The following is a 20200-nucleotide window of genomic DNA, read 5'->3' as shown; positions in this document are numbered from 1 at the left end:
GGCTGTGGTTTGGGGTAGCACGTGAATCTTGTGGACTATAATGACAACGGTTTCTTGGGCATACAGCAGCAATGACACAGTTGAGAAAGAGTTATATGTATGACTATTGTCTGTTCTGCTGACCAGTTAGCTTTCAGGTAAGAGAAAGACAGCATACTTCCTCCTCCAGCTTCGTGGTAATCTCATAAATATTTATGGATTTTCATAACTGGTAGCACACAAATAGATGTTTTTGAGAAAGTCAGAAGAGACATTTCGTGAACTCTGGGATGACAAAGGGCAAAACCAAGGACTGTTTCTTCAGAATTAGAAAGAATTACAAATATCTGAACCAAATAATCTGCTCTGAGATACCAGTCTCCAAAAAGCAAGGACAAATTGCTGTTGGCAAAGCAGTAATAAGCCATGACAAGACTGCACGAAAGAGGGCATTGGCTTCCATTTCAGGTAGATGATGTTACTGATCGTTACCATGGGAATGAAATAATACAAGGAGATGAACACAAAGTTTTCACACGAGTAACAGTTTGTGACCATCTAGGTAACATCGGCCATTGTCCCTATTACTCAAGTCCTTTTGTGTTGCGCTTTCTCAGCGTGCCTGTTTCATCTGAATCACTGGCTTTTTGCTTTTTCAGTGCTGCATTTTCATTTTCTGATTCCATAGACAGATCCTCTTGGGTTGATTCTTCTGCTTCGCTGCAGCTCTCAGAGTGGAATACAGCATTCTCTGCTATGACAGCAGGATCGTCATCCTCATAACAACAGCAACACTCCTCAGTGCTTTGGCTGTGATGAAGTTCCCTCTCCTCTTCTTCACTGATGTCAGTTACCTCATCCTTTTTCTGCATTAAATCGTGACTGCCCCTTCCCATGATGAGATCAGATAGCAGGGTTTCATTGCACAGAAGCTCCTCATCTTCCATGCCCTCCATTCTTTCTGCCAGCTCTTCTGCTGAAGGCTGGCTCAGGTCAGGGTAGTCTACTAGGATTGTGTCCTGTTTCCTCTTGAAGCAATCAGAATCATCATAGACAGGATAGGTCTCTTCTGGATAACCTAAGGATTAATAAAGTGATATGCAACTTGAAGTGTTACCAGCATTTAAAAGTAGAACTGACTTCAGTGACTGATGCCTAAGTTTATTAGAACAGTTGATTTTAGCCCTGTCAGTATGTCTCATCTGTTTAATGGCATGTATATATCACAGTATTAAATCCATGGTAAGAATGTGCAAAACATGAGTTCTTGGGCAATGATGAGACAACTCTACTTATTTTTAGGGAACCAGGATATCAATACTAACTTTTAGGAGGGAGTATCTGAGTTTTGCTGAAAGCAATGGGAGCTATCAGGTAAAAACTGGGTAATTTAGATCTTTCAATAGATCAATTTTTTTGTTTGTTTCTATCTACAGATGGACTGACTCATGTTTTGAAGACTTTTGCTATAAAAAACATTATTTATAAAGTTGAAAAAACAGATATGTGAATTATTTTGTGCATTTTATTTTAGAAAATGCAGCATGATTTTGCCTTAAGAAAACAGAGCTCGAGTCCACTGCTTATGCTTTATGTTTTGGATCATTTTGAAAGCTTCTTAAAGAGCAAGAATTTAAGTCTGCATTTAAAATTATGATACTGAGCAGCTCAACTAGGGTATCTTGAAAACACATTTATGTAACAAGTAAATTCCAAGGAAGGGAAAGGACATGAAAATACAGAGTTATTGAAAGACAGACTTCCTGGAGATCACTTTTACAACACTGGAACGAACAATTACTAATCAAAAGTAAAAACTGTACGTTATCCAAAATGTACTGATTCTGATTTCCAGGGGGTCTATGATTTTGCCTAAAATCTAGCCCAGCAAAGAAGAGAAATACACAAACCTACAGCAGCCAAGACCCAGAAGCAGATATCATAGTGACTACACTAAAGGAAATGCTGGATATCTCAAAATCCCCCTTTTTTTTTTTTTTTTAATTACGGTTGGGGAAACTAACCACCTTTTGCAGAGTTTAGCACACTGACTTCTGAAAGGAAGGATGTAAGTAGTCCTAATTCAGTTTTTCTCCTCAAGGTAATGGTAAGAAAGGCCTTGCTTACCTTCCCAGTCCTCCATGTAAGGAGCTTCTTCAGCTTCCTTCTCAGGAGAGTTGCCATCTATGAATTTTCCTTCTTTCATAACTCTAGTAATTTCACGAAGTTGCTGAAGTAACCTTTTTTCTTGGTCTGTTGTAACATTCTGAGTCCTGATAGAAAATATTAGATACCAGAATTCAGTCCACTATTATTACAAACTATTAACAGGGTTTGAAACACAACTCTTTGGTCTGTCCCAACAGCACAATCTCAAGAAACCTGGCTGCAGTATGATCACTGCTCAACATCTGCACGTGGTCTGCACTTCAGCTTGGTATAAAGTTTATCCATTTACCCAGAAAACCTGGAAACTTAAACAGGCAAAGGAAGGTAGGTACAGCCAATGTGAGAGCAAGATGAAAGTGACACACAAGGAAGAGTTATGGTACAAAAGATACTACAGAAATTTCTAGCCTTTAAAAGAGGTGAGAATTATGGGGCCATGCCTTGTTTAAAGCATTATGAGAAAATGTAATTCAAAACCTATGCTACATTTAAAACAGGTTGTAGGGCAGATCAAAATGTCTCACACAGACATTAGTCTCAAGAGTCTATTGATACCTAATTATGACCACTACATGTATCAGATTTGCTAGGCTTCATTAAAAAATGTCAGTTGGACAGATCACGATGTTGTTACAGAGAGTCCACAATGCTGCCTGGTGGGGAGGTGGGGCGAGGAAGATTTAAAAATTAAAAGAAGGTGTTACATTTAACTTTAACTTGCCCTTTAGAATCAGAGGGAGAGTGGGAGAGGACTGAGATCTTTATCAGATTGAAAGCAAACTCTAATTTTGACTGGTTCTACACTGTTGATTCTATTAATTACTGCTGCTCAGGTAATATAATTACTGTTGTAACAAGAATGCTTCCAACAGATAAGATCATGTAGTCATTACATGTTATTTTCTTGGGAAAAAGAAATAGTCTTCTAAAAATATTATGCACAAAAAAGTATTTGGAGGGCAGTGATCTGAGCTCTACTGACTAACTCAGTAGGTCAGAATAAGAAAGATACTGGCTGTACTTATGGGTGAAAATGGTGCTTGTTTCATCTTGAGTTTCAGTTTGCTCTTGAGCAGGTGTTTGACCTCTGTGTAAGTGCCACTTTGAGCCTCTCAGGGGACTAAGGCACTACTCTAGTGCTCTTTTGAATCCTGATATGTTTTAGGCAGCATGCATTGCCCCTAGTTACTCAGAAAGGGTGGCCCTTGGGATGCGTATAATGCTGTACCATAGGAGGTAAGCAAGGTCAGAGCAATGATCTCTGGTGAGCTGCAGACTATCAGACAGATAATCTCTAAGATCAGACAGCTGCTCAGGGAATCTTAGGGCTGAGATGGGAAGAGGGGAGCTGGAAACTGGTTAATGATACTGGGTTTAGGTGATTAGTGTTTGCCTAAACCTTGTTTCAGGTGCCTGAAATCTCATAAACTTGAAAACTTGTGGCATCCATCTTTATTTTTCCCTCTTACTAGCTGTCATGACTAGAACAGCACTTTTAAGAGGTACTTTGTGCTATTCTACATATCCAGGAATGGTGGTGACATGATAGTTACTTCACTAAAGGCAGCAGAGTCATATAGGTTTAAAGCCAAAAAGATCAGCATCGTACTGCTGATTTGTGTGATGCTAATCACAGTGCTGACAATGGGCTAGATTTTGTGCACAGTTGCACTCAGTTGTCTATAACTGAACTTAGTTTAAGAGCAGGCCCACTGGTTCCATTAGCAGCTACCCAGATTAAACTGTTTGAGACCACAAAGCTAAACATCACTTCTCTGTGCTTCCCCTGAGAGGCCCCACAGATTGAAAGGCTGATATGCCCCCAACATTATATGGAGGTTGCACTGAGTCTCCTCAACTTGTGGTGGCAATTTGTTCCACAGAACAAGTGAAGGTGTGACACTGCATCTTTTCAGAAAAAGCCTGGGCTAGGCAGATGTAGAATTTGAGATGTGAATTAAGAGACACACAAAAAGAAATGGTTTCATCAGCTAGCTGCCTTTGACAGAAGCTTTAATAGAACTGCCTAACTAATCCTCCTCTTACAGACAAAAGTGTATGTAATTTGAATATATATCACCTGGATGAAGACAGGTCTATCTGTTTAACACAATGGGGAGATATGCTAGCTCAGATATAGGATCAATCAAAGCAGCTGCATCACTGTGGTATTTCATATGGGAAAATTTCTAATATGCTGGATACTCCCATTAGAAAGCACTACTGTCTTATTGCAACACAAGGGCTCCGTATTTCAGAGTATTCCTCCTCCAGATACCTTGCTTAAATGACAAATCTCCCTTTAGAGGGGGAGAAACCAAAGCCCATGCACTATTTTTACTTCATTTAAGGCCTCCAGGAAGACAGTGTAGGATGCTGGCAGTGTATAAGACATCTGGCTGCCTGCATATGAGGGATTTACCAGGGTATAATGCACTTCAGAACACTAAGGACAAGAGATGCAAAGGTTTACAGTATAAGAAAAGGTAATTATTTTTGCTTTGTGTGCTTGTGGCTCCAACACAGCTTTTACTTTTCATAGTGGCAATGCACTAACAGGTAAAGGTTTCTTATTCTTACACTGAGATCAGAACATCTCCTAAAGAGCTATCATGACTTCAGTGAAAATCCATAATCTAACATAGTACCTCAGACATGTCGACTAGTGTGTTTTTTGATTCATGACCTGAAAATAATCACTATTAACAATAGCCCAAAACTGGTACTCCACAGATTACAGCCTCTCTCTTTCTTCCATATTACATTTGTTTAGTTTATAGTAAAAAGATATTTTTTTTCTAACTGACAGCCTAGTAAAGAGGGTTTTAAAAGCAGGTAATTGAGCTTATTATTTCTGCCTCTTACCTAATCACCAGAAACATGAGAGTTTTTTACAAGACAGCATTGTACAATACTCCCATTGAGAAAAATATTTACTAGTATTTTTCAATTTAAAGTGATTTCAAACTACCAAACTTTACAAACAGTGGTGAAAAGAATATGGGTAAGACATCCATGAGAATGGGTAAGGAGAAATTTCATACCCATTATATCACTGTTCCAACACTGAAACACTGCTAAAAGCCTGGAAAAAAAGCAGTATGCATGCTTTCAATGTGGAGAGCCCTATCATAGCCATCAATCAAGTATTCATTTCTGAATCATCAAATTTCCAGCAAAGCTTTTCATCTCTGCTGAGAGATACTGGACTATAAAGGTCTACATTTAGAGACTGGAGATACTGAGGTCCCCTTAGTGATAGGATGTGATGATACATTATAAAACCGTGTAATTTAAATTTACAACCTGTTAAAAAAGTGCTGGGAAAAGTGCTAGATTTTCTCAGAGCTGTGAGTCATTATATCCTTAGGTACTATGTACTACCCATTTAAATATGTGCATTAGGCAGCAACTGTCTTTGACCGTCTCAGTTTAGATTTCGTTATGTTGCTGAGGACCTGGCCAGGTAGTTCTTTCTTCCTCTTGCTTTCCTTAACTTGCTTCTAGTCCTTGCTACTACATGCTAGGCCTTTTTAAAAGCGTCTGTGCTTTTACTTTCTGAAAGTAAGTTTTGCATTTCTGCAAACTCTACTTAAGGCTGTAGCAATTCCAGTTAGTATGCTGGTTTGGAAAGAGATCTTCTTGGTTGATTTGAAGGTTGGTCTTCCAGCCTCATAAGAAAACCCCAACCAGCCTACCTTCTACAACACAGAGCTGGATGATATGAGCTATCCCATCTGAGAAAACCTGCTAAGAGCATTGAGAGGTCTTCCAGCCTCATTCGCTCACATGCTTTTGGCAGAAAAAGAAATGGGCAGGTCACACCACAGCAAGAAAACAGCACGTACACTTGCTACAGAAGAAAGAGTAAAATCACACAGCACAGTATACACTACTCCTTTGGAAAAAGCTTTCTTTCTGAGGAACAGTGTTATCTGAGAATAAACTGGCCTTCCAAACATATCCAATTTCAAAAGCAACAGTTTTTTTAAGAAAATACACAAAATGAGAATTTTTTTTGATTCTAAAAATCTTTACCAGGAGAAAGCCAGGATGAACTCTCACAGTTCGGCTGCGAGAATAATACTCCTGAAGAGAGAGGACACAGAGGCACGAGCTCAAACCTCAGCGCTGTTGCAAACACTGGGTTATGGTGATACATCATTTTTGTGACAATGCAAAATACAACCTTTGGTTTGGGTACTAACACCTCACTTCGCAGGCTGGGAGTCACTTTGCCATATCTAGTATAATGGGCCATGGTGTCACCTGGGTTCTTTCAGCATTAGTTTAAATTTGATACCATTTATTTCTTCCTCTGCCTTTTCTGTTGTATGTCAAAAAACAATATTTATGTTCAACTGCATATTAATAAATGGGGCTCAAGAATTTTTGCTCTCCTCCTCTTTCATCTATCAACATCCAGATTGAATAATCCTAGCACTATACTCTGTGCTGTAACTACACTTTCTAACCATACATTTTCTTTAAGGCCTTCATCCAGTATTACTGAACTTAACGAGTATCACAGGATAGATTAAGAAAGCTTCAAAGTCTGGGTCTTTTCTTCGAAGTGTGGTGTCTTATTTTAAAAGAATAAGTCTCGGTGTATTTTAAAAGCAGCTATTTGCTCCATCTAGAGGTGCTTTTTCCCTTCTCTTTAAAGAAGCTGCATAAAAAATTTTTCATTAAGTTCAGATTATGATTTCCCCTGAGGCCTTCAGATCCATCTATATAAATAGTTTGGTTGAACAAAGACAGGAAGTTCCACTAAATAGAGGCTCTGAGCCAATAAGACAGAGTGGAACAAACACTGGATCAGACCCTAAACCCATTTTCTCAGTAAAAAATATCCTATCTGAGAGTCAGCACAGTATCTGGGCAGCTCATAAGCCTATTTCTGGCAGCTTAAAGGTAAGCATAGAGCATTGTGTTAGCTCTCCAAAACAGAGATAGACAAAATAGTATCCTTCTGTTTTGCTAACAAAACCAGTGCAGTTTAGAGGTTCTCCCGCTGGAACCTGGAATAACACAGGCAAGTCTGGCACCTCATCTTGCTGAGGTGAGTGCAGCCACAATACAGGGCGTGGTGCAAAGTGGGCGGAACTACACACTCAAAGAGAATGCAGTTTGAACCATAAATAAACATCATGTGCAAGTTCAGCACAGATTTGTTCCTACAGAATGGGCTACACCAGGCATTGACAGATCCGAAGTTAACATGCATTACAACTTGAACAGCTATTTATTTTGCTTGCAAACATCACCTTAATATTCATGGTATTTAAATTTTCAACACTGCAGTTACGCATTGTCCTATTGATGTGTTGTTACACTCCTCATGAAAAATGGACTTGTTTCCAGCTTCCTTATAACATAGAACAGTGACCTCAGATTTATAGCAAACAATAAACATAATAAAAAATCCTGATTTTACAACTCTTATTTTTTCTGTTATGTTTAGAAACAAATGCATGGATTTACTAGTCAGAGGGTGGAACTAAGTTATGGAATCAGATTATTATACAATTCTGTCTTTTAAGAAATACTTTATGGCTATTCTGACAGGCATTTACATAGATTATAACAGCATTTCTATTTAGAAAAAGAATTCATATAACTGGAAAATAACATAAAACGAATGGGTCTCTTAGGAATTGTTCAGAATATTACTTTGGTCACATAAGACAGGTTGTTTTATATACTTTAAATGTAGATGTTTTGTTTTCTGTTTACACATACCCGTCATTATCTTTCAAATAATGCACCTTACAAAGGGGAAGTTAGGGATAGTTGCTTTTCTCCTTAAGGAGAATGGAGTTGGAAGAAATTATTCATTTTAAATCTAGATGCTGAAAAGATAAAAACTGCAGAACAAAAAGTGTTATGTATAAAATCAAATTCCTACAATTTGAAGTAATAATAAAATGCTATTTTAATATAGCAAAAGTAGGAAAGTTTAATTTCTAATCAGAGCAGAATCTGTCTGTAAAATGCTGTAATTTGAAACATACCTGTCACAGTTAGGTCCTACTCTGTTGATTAATTTTTCCATAGCTTCTTCTGTCTCCCTCAGTTTTTCCTGAAGTTGAGTGAGCTCATAGTCAGCTGTAAACCAAACAAAATCCCAAGATCTGTCAGTAGAAGCTTTGAAAATGTATCTCTGTCCCATTATCACAGGTAGCACATGCTATACCAAACCAGACTGGTTGTGAGGAAACTAAAACATGCAGCTTAAAGAGTTCTATGTACTTTTCCTGGTATAGGAAGGTGAAGTCTATTGCTAATGGTAATAGGACACACAGAAAACACCTTCTTTCAAAAGGCTGCCGAGCAACCTCACAATAGGGTGAGTGGGCCACTGTAAATGTCCGGGATGTTAAAGTTAGGGAATGGAAAATAGGTTGGGTTTTTCTTTTTTTTTCTCCTAAGGAAACCATACTGTTTTACTGTCTATTGCTGAATTAATAGTTCTCATGGAATTTCCTTGTTAAGTCCATGGGAACAGAGATGAAAGGTCACTTGAGCATTTTTAAGAAGTCTCAAGGTTTGAGAAACCACATCTTTATCAAAGAGAATTATGTTCATGGGCATGATGGCATCCAACTAACCCTGCATAGGTGTGCTACAGCAGACAACAAGTGCTAACGGTCTACCAGGCTTACCAGCATGAACAGCTAGCCTGTCTGGGGAGCAAAGCATGGTATGTCCATAGTTGCACCTCTTTACAAAAAATGTGTCTGCATTGCAACAGTAGACACACATGCAGACACGCAGGAACACCGGTACTGGCTTTAATGTAGCCAAAACCATTAACAGTAAAGATGCAACAGCATGGACATCAGTAAGAAAGCTTAAGCTACTTGTTTGGCTGTTGTAACTCATGCTCAAAATCCTGTAGCTGAGACTTCATTGTTCCCCACTGCAGAACAAAATGAAGCCAACCTAGCTTAGTTAAACATTCAGCTGGTACAGGTACATCCATTTAAGCAGCACAAAGGCACAATAGAACTTCAACATAGTAGGAATAGAGAAAGACATCCACAAACATCCTGCTTTTAGAAAGATCTCTATTCTGCACAGAACATCATTACTTAATGTATCACTGATGTCATTGTTTTGCATGTCTCAGCCTTCAAAAATAGGGGAAGGGAAACTGGCATAGAAAAAGGAAGTTACCCCCTCCAAGTCCCTATGTAAATGGTCACTTGTCTTCAGGTACCTAGTCCAGTGACTTGTCCTCTGCTCTGCTACAGCTTACCGTGAATGCTTTAGGAATACAAATGAAGAGCTCTAGAAGAAGGCTGAATAATTTTTGTCACTAGTTCTTTGGGATATAATGATGGCAAATGTTTTAACTTACTGCAAAGTTAGTTTCTCTCACCAAGCATTAGAGTTAAAAATACAATTACTGTTGCTAATAAATTGCACAAAATTTCCAGGCACAACGCAGAACAAGTGCACTGAAAACACAATCTGTAGTGCTGCGTACATTAGGTATTCCTAATATACACATTAATGTCAAGGTAATTACAGCATGTTAAAGAAAATTACCTAGTGGTAGCACTTTCTATAAAGCCCTAAGTACTTTTCTTCCCTATTACAATTTAGCCAGCGAATTTAAATACTATTATGGTAACTACTCATCCAATCTTCAATAGTAAACTCATTAATTTATCTAATAAATATATACAAGTAGTTGAATCTATCCCACTGATTTTTGTTTAGGGAAAATCAAAATAATATCTCAGAATACTATTTGCTTTCTTTATTGCACTCATGAAAACTTCGAGCATTGCAAAAGGGGAAGGGAGAAAGTAGGGAAGTGCCTGGGGATGGCTAAGAATTCACAAATTCAAATAAAGGAAGCTAGCTTTTAATAATATCTTTATATACTATTACTAGAATACCACAGATTATAGAATAATGATAGATGGATATCCTATTATCCCTTTTCAATCATTAGCTACATAGCTTTTCAGCAAATCTGTACAGTTAATTCAGTGAACCTCATGAGAAGCCATTGCTTCCAGAGGGGCTTGGGATCAGTCTACTCTCACAGAGTCTCATTAGCTGAATGAGATTAGAAAGTGACAGTGCAGTAATTCACTTTAACTCTTGCTCATTTCAACACAGAAGCTTCTGGCTAGTTCTTCATGGGGGAAAACAACAGCTTTACAGTGTGCCCAGAACTTGAAGAACACAGTTGGACTGTACCTCTACAGAGTCAACACAGATGTAACTCAGAAATCATACGTACTGATTTTCCTCTTCATGTTTCCAGGTGCAGCAGTACGGCATTTCTGCTCTCCAGCGGTAGTTTTTCCCTTGGAAGCCAGCTAATGAGTGAAAAAAGATGACCCTTCTATGAGTTACTGCAATAGTAAAATATAAGCATCAAATGCAACAGAAAAAGGATAGAAGATTAAAATATGCTAGAAAGTAACTACAGAAAAGCATGCACAGCAGCAAAACCAGCAATCATGAAAGATGTCTGGGAGATTGTATAAAACACAATACATGACATACACAGTATATATAACATGTAGTCACACATTAAAAAAAGAGAATACTATGTGTATATTGAAAATTAATTTAACAATGTTCTAGACATACACAATTTCCAGGGGGAAAAGAAAATCCTTAAAAAAATTGTATGAGGTCAGAGGCCAATACAGGATTGCACTAACCCACCCCTACATTCTCTGTTACAGTCTTTACAATAGCAAAACCCAGAGGATACACCAATCTTTCAACCACTAATCAAAGGTACAGCATGAACACTTGTGGGGTTTATTCTGGAGCTAGGCTGAAATGGAACCAGGTACAAAAATGAGACTTTGCTGTTTTGAGGGTTTTTAGCTGTTATTTCCCTGTCTTTTCCATTTATGTTGGTCTTACCTTAAATAAAATGTACAGGATATATAAGAAGATGCCAAATCCATATATAGGGATAATCTGCCCCACAAGGCCTCTCCCAGTTCCACCAGTGCTTCCACCACCACTTCCACCTGCCTTGGCTTTGGCAACTGCTTCAGCAAGGTGAGACCTTGGAAAATGAGGAGTAGCCCGGCTGTTGGGAGCAGCCTGGTAATGCATCCTTGGTGGAAAGCGACCAAGCTTCCCTGCAAAAAAACACATGACCATTATTATTCTTCTATTACTCTTCGCCCTTCTACAGGCAGCCTACAACTGCAGCAGGTGCTGCTGACCTATTTTCTCTACTTTCAAACATACAATCACTGATGAATAAAGTAACTTGTTGGACTGTAAGTACGAAGTCGGTAAACTCAACCCTCAGTCACTTACTATATGCAGCGCTAGGAGTTAGGTATATGCAATTACTCTCTTGAGTTCAAGAAGAGAAAAAGCTGGCAGGGCAATTAACAAAATATAGATTTTAATAGGTACATAATTGTCCAAAGACCCTATGAATCAGCATCCCTAACAGGATGAAAACCTAAAGTCTTACTTCTGGCTCTCTACTAAAAAAAATAAACCGAACTAGCAACGTATCAGTTTTCTGCTGTGAGCTTAATCTGTCAATATTGCACAATAAACCCATACATTTACTACTACATGTACTACCCATCTACATCTTGATACACAACTCCAGAGTTTGCCCAGTATGGATTTGCAGCTATTGGCATAAGAAATAGTATTTCACCTGATTTTGACAAATGAACAATGAAAGATAAAGAAAAGTGGTAGTACCTCAAATGGTTCTGCTTAAAAAGGTGTTAGCTAAAGCAATGTAAGAGGAGATTGAATATAGCTTGGGACATATTATCTTCAGCATTTTAGAGGGAAAAAAATAGTTTCTAGCCTTGAGAGCAGCAAAGACAAGAAATGGGAGTGAGCTTAAATGAATGCATGGATGCTACAATAAGGCTGCAGAGAGCCTGAAACAGTGCTGTGGATGATTTCATTCAACTGAAATGCACTAGAATATCAATAAACATAAGCTCACACATTATTCTATTTTCTTACTGTTATGAATTCAACACTTTTGCCATGAAATTCACTATTTTACTCCTCCATGTACTTGACATCCTTCTTTCTATTTCCATATCCAGCCTGGACTTGTACCTGCACTCTCTTCCACTGATCGGGACTGAACTGAATTATTCAGCTCCTCTGCCACTGAGTCTGGTGGTGGGAGGTGTCGGCTGGAAGCACCAGAGATGGGGAGCGCCATGCTGAGCTGCAGCTCACCCCTTGATGCCAGCTGCAGAACTCTCCAACCCTGGCACATGCAGCAGGAAAGCCAGGCAGCCTGCTCACTGGCACTGGGGCAGCCTGCATGTATTTGCATAAAGAAAATGAAAAGCAGTTTTGAAATAGCATTGAAAATAACTAACTTTGCTTATGTGAGTACCCAGCTGCAAAAATATTTTTATGAGAAGCAAGACAAGAGAAAATTAAATTATCATTTGCTCTTGCTAGGAAACACCAGCATAGGAAGCTAAATTCCTGAGCATAGAAAATTACAGTAAATATATATTAGGAAGTGATATCAATAATTTGTGAAGTGCTGCTATTAAAAACACATTTCCTTATAAGTGATGGCATACATTCTTTGCGTGCTGTAGGCTTTAGTGGAGCTATCCAGGTATACCACTGCTGACCAAAACCACTCTCAAATTAGCTCAGGGTTAACTCTGAGGAAGCTTTATCATGCACTTTAATATTAGTGAATTATTCAAGGTCTGTGATGGAAAGCATAGCATCTTATTTACAAAACAGTCCCATTGCTCCAGCAGGAATGCCTTGTAGCAGTAGGTCACTGTGAAAATAAGTGTGATGTCGTGCAGAGAGCAGTATGACTGAGGCAGGGATGAAACAGCAGGGTACATAAACCTTTGTAAAACATCTTACACTCATGCAAATATTTGTTATTAAAAAAAAAAAAGAGATAAAGAAAACAGAAAATAATTGACAAAGGTGAAACTGTATTTAAAGGAAATAGTTTTCCAATTTATACACAAGGCCTTGTTTGTGGTTTAAAACCTTCAATACAATTACAGATAATCAGGCCAAAGGGACACATACTAGTCATTTCAATATTAAAATAATTTAAAAGGGGAATTTCATGGCTCCTAGTTCTAAATCTATTGATTTTTAAACTTTTATAATGATTTCCTTATTAAAATATATACATATTATTTTTCATAGCTTTTTATTGTGAAGAATCCATGCAAACTGTAGAGGAAATTGGCAGCACATGTGACTCAAAAGCAACATATGCACAAAACTGTCAAGTACACAGTATATAGATGGAAATGAGTAACGATTTGGATGCCACTGTCAAATGAACAAGATATAGTGTGCTATTAAAAACCCCAACACCCTAACCCCATCACCGAGTAGGTGATGTGTCCAGATGCCATGTTTCCAGGGATGAAACAAACCACTTTCAAATGGAGACAACAACATACACTCCATCAATAAAATCAAGTGACACTTCTACAGGAGCATGGAAGGGCACACATTGGGCCCTTGTTTTGAATACACCCTACCTGTCTTTGCAATCTTTTTACCTAAGGTTTACTCAACACATTTAATAATTCCTCTGTTTAATGCTTCAAACCAACTTTGCAAAGCAGCTATAGGGCAAGCAGAGCATGCTTTGTCTAATCCTGTCCCTTCAATAGCTGTAAGTCCAAAAATGAAATTATGCCTCAACTAACACTTGTGTTGTTTAAGAGACCGTAGATTTCTGAATGTAGACGAAGTCCTTAATAGCAGTATCATGTTAGAATTACTGTGGGGTTTTTAATCTCTTAACAATAAGAACACTCAACTGAAAAAAGCAAATCTTAAAAAGTATATTTATAGCACACAACAGCCAACAAGCTGATAATATTCAGACCATCCAAGTACCTGGTTTCCAAGAAAGCTGTTCTGTGGTTCTGTTCAAATGGGATTTAGGAATTGCTGCTGAGCCCAACTTGACTATTTAAAAAGTTATTTAGACTTCAGTTATCGTGTGATTCAGCAACTCTTAGTCTAGATAATACATCTTTCTGTGACATGTGACCAGCTGTAAAATGCTGGGACACATACATATACAAATGTATAATAAAAAAATTAGTTTGACATACAGTACGTATGGGCTGCTGCTATGTTAACTTTGCACTCAATTCATCAGGAAACTTACGATATATTACTTCATTTATAAAATGCGCATGTTCTTCAGACACCAGGAAGCGTAGGAGAGGGGTTAGAGACAGGAAACGGCAATCTGAGAAGTGCATGTGATTCTTCCAAGCTGACAGCAAAGGATGCTGTTCTCATTGCTCCTCAAATCTCAACTCTGGGGGACAGCACCCACAGTTCTGGCTATTCTCTGCATTAGGTGCTCTGCTTTTTTAATTTGTTTCCATTCCAAAACCATGATTATACCACTTTGGTTTGGAAATGCTAAGATTAAGTGTGTTTTTTTCCAAGTAAGACATTTACTTTTCCTTGCTGTGCATGCAAAACCAACCAAACAAAAAACACAGCCCAAGAGCAAACAGCCAAGAACAAACCCAGCTAGATGTTTTGCAAAAGCTTTAATAAAAAAAAAACCAAACATGTGACAGTGGGATGCAGAACTATCCTCCTGCCTCATCAATGCAAATTCCAATTCTCAAACCTATCTTCAAGCCGTACTTGGACTCTCACATTTAGGGATGCTTATCTACATTAGCTGACATTTACATTTGCCTGGTAAAATGTTCATCGTAGTGACTAAAAAAGAAAATCAGCATTTTTTCAGACAGTCCCAGGGATCAGCAATGAAATATGCTTCTGTGAGAGCCAAAACTCAAGAGTTTTGTACATTTTTCTCCCCTGCTCTGTTGGACTTGATATTTGAAGAAGTTACGTGCTGTAAGCAAAGCTTTTCCTGAGTAGGTTATGCAAGACCTTCCTCTCTGGTAGATGCCAATAAAGAGGTATTCATACTGAAACCTGCATCTCAGGACACTTGAATCAATCTTTAGCCGCTCTCAGCAGTGTATTTTCATAAAACATTTATTTTTTCGCCCTCTGTCTAACAAGATGAATTGGCCAAAAGGTTCTAAAGCTGCAAGTGGCAACATACAGGAAATTCCGTGGACTCCATGATAAAGTAACTTCATCTTCTCTTGGCTGAAAGTGTCCTCCTAGGTTTTCTTGCATAACCTCCATGTTTGGAATAATAGCTTAGACTAATATATACAGAAACTGTTTTCTTGACATTTAATTTAAATCCTCTTTCAAGCCACTACATCATTTCTGCTGCTATTCTTTAACACCCTGTAATTTCCCCAACTCCTCTGCCCACAGAAAGCCCAAGTAACTAATCCTTTATATAACACTACAAGTTCATGTTCAGTTCATTGTTGAGGCCACTATTTCAGTGTTATACACTATCACAAGACCCATGTTTTAGATTTTTTACACATGTAGTCATTTATATTTTTCTCTTCTAATTTTTTTTATAAATACTTCTCACTCTGGCAGACAGTCTAACATCAAGATAAACTGGACAAACAGTACGCATTCATTTAGTTCTTGTTCTTCTACTGACATTTACAGAATAGCTCTAGATGTGCTTCCAACAACATAACTTTAGAAACCTACACAAAAAAAATGGTTTAGAAGGAATGATAGTTTTTAAATCCTAACTGTAAACCACCGCATTAGTGTTTCTAATGGACACAGTCAAATGCTTCAACATTTTCTATTAAATATTGCAGGTGGAGGTTAAAAAGGAAAACACAAAAAATACCCCAAATGGAAACAAACATCTTAATTTTCCTAAGTAAGGACAGCTGCAGGCCACTGATACATGCGTTGCACAAACCCAAGCTGGACAGATGCACTACCTGAACAGTCATGTATTTTTCTGGAAAAGCTGATGCCACTTGATTGTTCATAAGAATGCAGACAGACTAAACACCCACTGTCATGGAGCTGAAAGGCTTTTCTTAAATTACCATCTCAGAGAGTAGCTTTACAAAATGCATGGCAAATATTCGTGAATAGTAAACTTAAAAGTACTTTTGAAATTGCTAGTAGCTCTGTCTTCCTTGTTTCCAAAAGATTAAAAAAAAATTCTAATGCCTGCCCATGAAGTAAACCAGGAATGTGATACATTCACAATGAGCTCTTTAAATAAGTTATCTCAAGGCCTACAAGGGTGCTGGGGAGGGACTCTTCATCAGGGACTGTAGCGATAGGGCAAAAGGTAACAGGTTCAAACTTAGACAGGGGAAGTTTAGATTGGATATAAGGAGGAAGTTCTTTACTGTGAGGGTGGGGAAGCACTGGAATGGGTTGCCCAGGGGAGGCTGTGAATGCTCCATCCTTGGCGGTGTTCAAGGCCAGGTTGGACGGAGTCTTGGGTGGCATGGTTTAGTGTGGGGTGTCCCTGCCCATGGCAGGGGGGTTGGAACTAGATGATCTTAAGGTCCTTTCCAACCCTAACTATTCTATGATTCTGTTCTCTATACATGAAACTATTACTGTGATAAAGAAAAACCTTTCTGTCTGAAAGTTCATATTAACCTCTCCTAATATAGAAGCCATGTTCATATTTTCCCTAGGAGACCTTTGAAAATGGCTTTACTAGAGGAAGCAACATTTCCACGCTTAAAGCCTGTTTGAATAAAAAGCCTTCTTGGTAACACTGAGTTCTAACAAATGGTAGTAAACTTTAAGAATGTTTTATTCAGAGGCATTTTGCCCCCAAGACTAAAATAAGCACTTCATTAACTTCAAGAATTAAATGATTACTTCAATTCCCTGAAACTTTTGCCAGGTAACTGCAGTTACCAGTTCACTGAAGAGGACGACTAATGACAGAGATATGAATTGTTCAATCAAGATTTATTCTTCCAATAAAAAAATAACTTCAGGTGAAATAAAGTTTGGTCTACAGAGCAGGTGTAATGAAATTCTTGCTATCAAACTGAAAATATGGACTATAAATTCTCACTTGAAATGGATAAGCTGAGGTGAGGTATTGCATTCTCATCCAAAGACAGGTGCTAGGCTACAAGAGGTAGCAGAGTGAGCCAAGCGCTCACTTTGCAACAGGCACACACTAACCCATGCTGAACTGTTATCTCCTGCAGGGTGATGGAGTATTTAGACTACATGTTTATGATGGAAAGAGTATTTATGTTAAGCATTTAATGGTGGCTGTGATTAGCCAGCTTACGACAGCCCGGCTTAAAGCAGGCCACGCTATAGCAGGTATGAACAGTGTTTATCACACAGCTGTGACTGAAAACAAGTTGGGAGCAAGATTTTTGTTTTGGTTTGGTTTTTTAAAGCTATTTTTTCTGTCAGATCAATTCAATCCAGTCCAAAGAAAGAAGCCCCACAACATTAACCACAACTGCCTAAGACTTCACTGCTACAGGAAAATGGTTTGTCAAACCCCATCATCTGGTATCACCGCGGGATCAGTCACGACCTACAAAGGTCAGATAGGTACCAGCTCCCAGAGTGTCTGCTCCCATCCCTGCTTCAGGCAGGTGTCTCCAATGTCCTTACAGAGCCTCTGTGCTGCCTTCTGGGCCTCTAAGGGCCCTTATAACTGCTATTGAAGTTCTGCCAAAAGAACCATCAGCTACCATTCAGGACTTCAGTGTTCAGAGATTATGCAACGAAACTATAAATCTGTAGACCTACAGTGATGATGAACCTATATCGACATTCTTAAAAGCCCAAGAACGCAGACAACCACCATGGTAGAGTAGCTATAGAATGCAAGACACAGATTTCAGTTCAGTGTAACATTGTTTAGGCAGTAACTTCAGCTTAAGGTCCTTAAAAACTCCTGGTCAAATGACATCAATGTTGCAGAATGGTAGAGTCACATCAGTACCAGGCTGTTGCACAAGATGAGGTGACTGAACAGGCATCCCTGTGGGACGGCATTCAATGCCACCCAGAAGTTCTCTGTACTTCATCAGACTCACCTTTGGCTTGCTGCCAAACATGGGGCTATGATACTAGCTACTTCTGTGAAGTGCCTTGGGGAGAAAAAAATATAGCAAAAGGCAATGGGCATAAAGAGAATGGCAGATGCTTGTATGAACTTATTCCTCCAGAACTTAAAAGAAAACATGCAGTGGGAGGCCAGGCAAGGACATAGCTTGAGGGACAGCATGGACAGGATCTGACTCTAAATGAGCCATCATGTGCACACACATTATGGTGCATGAAAGCCAAGTTTAAAATACCAGAGTAGGAAACTAAACAATGAAGACAATTCAAATGAACCTTTATTTCATGTGCAACAACAAAAGCATCCTGTACAGAAAATAACAAAGTAATGAAGCATTCAAATAAAAAGTGATGTACCACAATGAGAAAAAATAGAAAAAAAAAAAGTGGTATGTGTCTTTCCAGTAGCTTTAGTACTCCACTTACATAAAAGAGAGTGAAATTTGGAAGATTTTAAACTATATTTTTTTGTACGGAAAAGCAAAAGGTAAATCACAGAACAGTGAACTCAATCTCTGTCATGCCACACATCATTAAGGACAGCATGAGAGTGTCACAGGTACCATTCATGGGAAGGATGCACTACGCTACGTTTCCATACCAGGCGGCAGCGCACCCTCCAGACGCTCCGTGCAACCGGGACCCGCTCGCACCAGCCCGGCCCCCGGCAGCAGCAACCCCAGCAGCGGGGTCCTCCCGCGCTGGGCCCAGCGCAGCACCGACGCCCGCTGCCGCCGCGCCCCGAGCTCGCCGCTGAGCCCCCGAGCAGCCGTCGGAACATGAATCTCGGCGCACCGGGGCGGGAGACCAGGGCTGGCAGCGGGGAAAGCCCTGCCCTCGCCTCCGCGGAGCCGCCGCCTCCGCCAGCGGAGCCCACCGCGGCCTCTTACCCTCGGGCGGCGCGGGCGCTGCGAGTGGCGCAGCCCCGGGTTCCTGCCGCCCGCCGCCCCGAGACAAGAAGGTCCGCGGCAGGAGCAGGGACACGCAGAGCACCAGGCAGGAGACCACAGCCACCCTGCAGCACCTCGAGTACGCCATAGCTGGCCTCCTCCACCGAGCCGTTAAAGGGTCCCCAGCTCCCCTGTGGTTTACGCGCAGATGCGCGCATGCGCCCTGTGCTCGAGGGCGGGCGGGAGCCTGAGGGAGGCGAGGGGCAGAGCCTTGTTTGGGCGGGCTCGTCTGTTCTGCTGGGTTGGGGGTTGTGGTTTGGTCTTTCCGTAGGCCCTATGGAAACGGCCCTCAACCTCAAATCAGGCAAGGGCGGGAGGGAGCATTTCCGTCCCTTCTTAACCCTGCCATAAGTGTTTTCCATACTCAGGCCACTCCATACCCCTTGGCTGTAGCACTGCAAACGCTTGCTGAGGGAAGATACAAAAGATACACGCTTGAACAGTTTTTTGTTGCCTGTGAAGGGGTTTTGATGGTGTGTGTGCTGGTGGCAGTGGTGGCAGGACACAGCCCTGGGTGCTGGAAACTCTGCAGTTCTGGTGCGCTGTGAGCTGATACCAGTGCCAGCAGTATGGTTAGCGATGTTCTCCACAGCCTGAGAAGCACCCAGAACCTTACCTGGGGTAGACCTGATGCTGGGAGGGCAGCAGTACTTGAAGGGGCATGGAAGATCTTGGCTCAAAGAGCTGGTTGAGGCCATGGCTCACCTGCGTTGTCCATGTGGAACTGTCTCCCTCTTTTGAGAACATGGGACACCTGCAGAAAAGCCCAGTCCGTGTTTAAAATTAATTCAATTTACCGCAACTGTCTAAGAAATTTCAAAATTATAAACGTGCATATATTTTCAGAAGAGAGCTTGAAATTTGCGTATTGTCGTTGCATTTGGTTAGGTTGCAGCTGCATAAAGTCATCCTGAAACCAACTTCATGCTGTACTAACAATAAAAGATGGCAGTAAAGAGGGAAGTTCAGTGTTTGTACTTGTTCATTTTCACTGACTTAAGCAAAAAACTGCCAGTCATGTCAAATTAAATTATATGGTTTTGTATTTCCATTATATTTATATTACACTGTATTACTGTAGTTGAATTAGACTATTTTCCGTGGGGTCTGGGCTG

The 20200-nt window shown here is 39.9% G+C and overlaps 1 protein-coding gene across 1 annotated transcript; it reads right to left on the bottom strand.

The window, feature by feature from the left end:
• Window positions 1-563: 563 nt before the first annotated feature.
• Window positions 564-19173, bottom strand: RIC3 (RIC3 acetylcholine receptor chaperone; the record flags this gene model as incomplete). Its single annotated transcript, XM_080617914.1, has 6 exons — window positions 564-1057; window positions 2107-2252; window positions 8163-8256; window positions 10409-10487; window positions 11050-11273; window positions 19026-19173. 6 exons carry the CDS (start codon window positions 19171-19173, stop codon window positions 564-566), a joined length of 1185 nt encoding a protein of 394 aa, XP_080474040.1.
• Between the last annotated feature and the right edge of the window lie 1027 nt (window positions 19174-20200).

The sequence above is a fragment of the Psittacula echo genome (assembly GCF_963264785.1).
Source record: "Psittacula echo genome assembly, chromosome: 5".
Taxonomy (NCBI): Eukaryota; Metazoa; Chordata; class Aves; order Psittaciformes; family Psittacidae; genus Psittacula; species Psittacula echo.
Note: the sequence above shows the minus strand (reverse complement) of the source record. Positions and strands in the feature narration are given on the sequence as shown.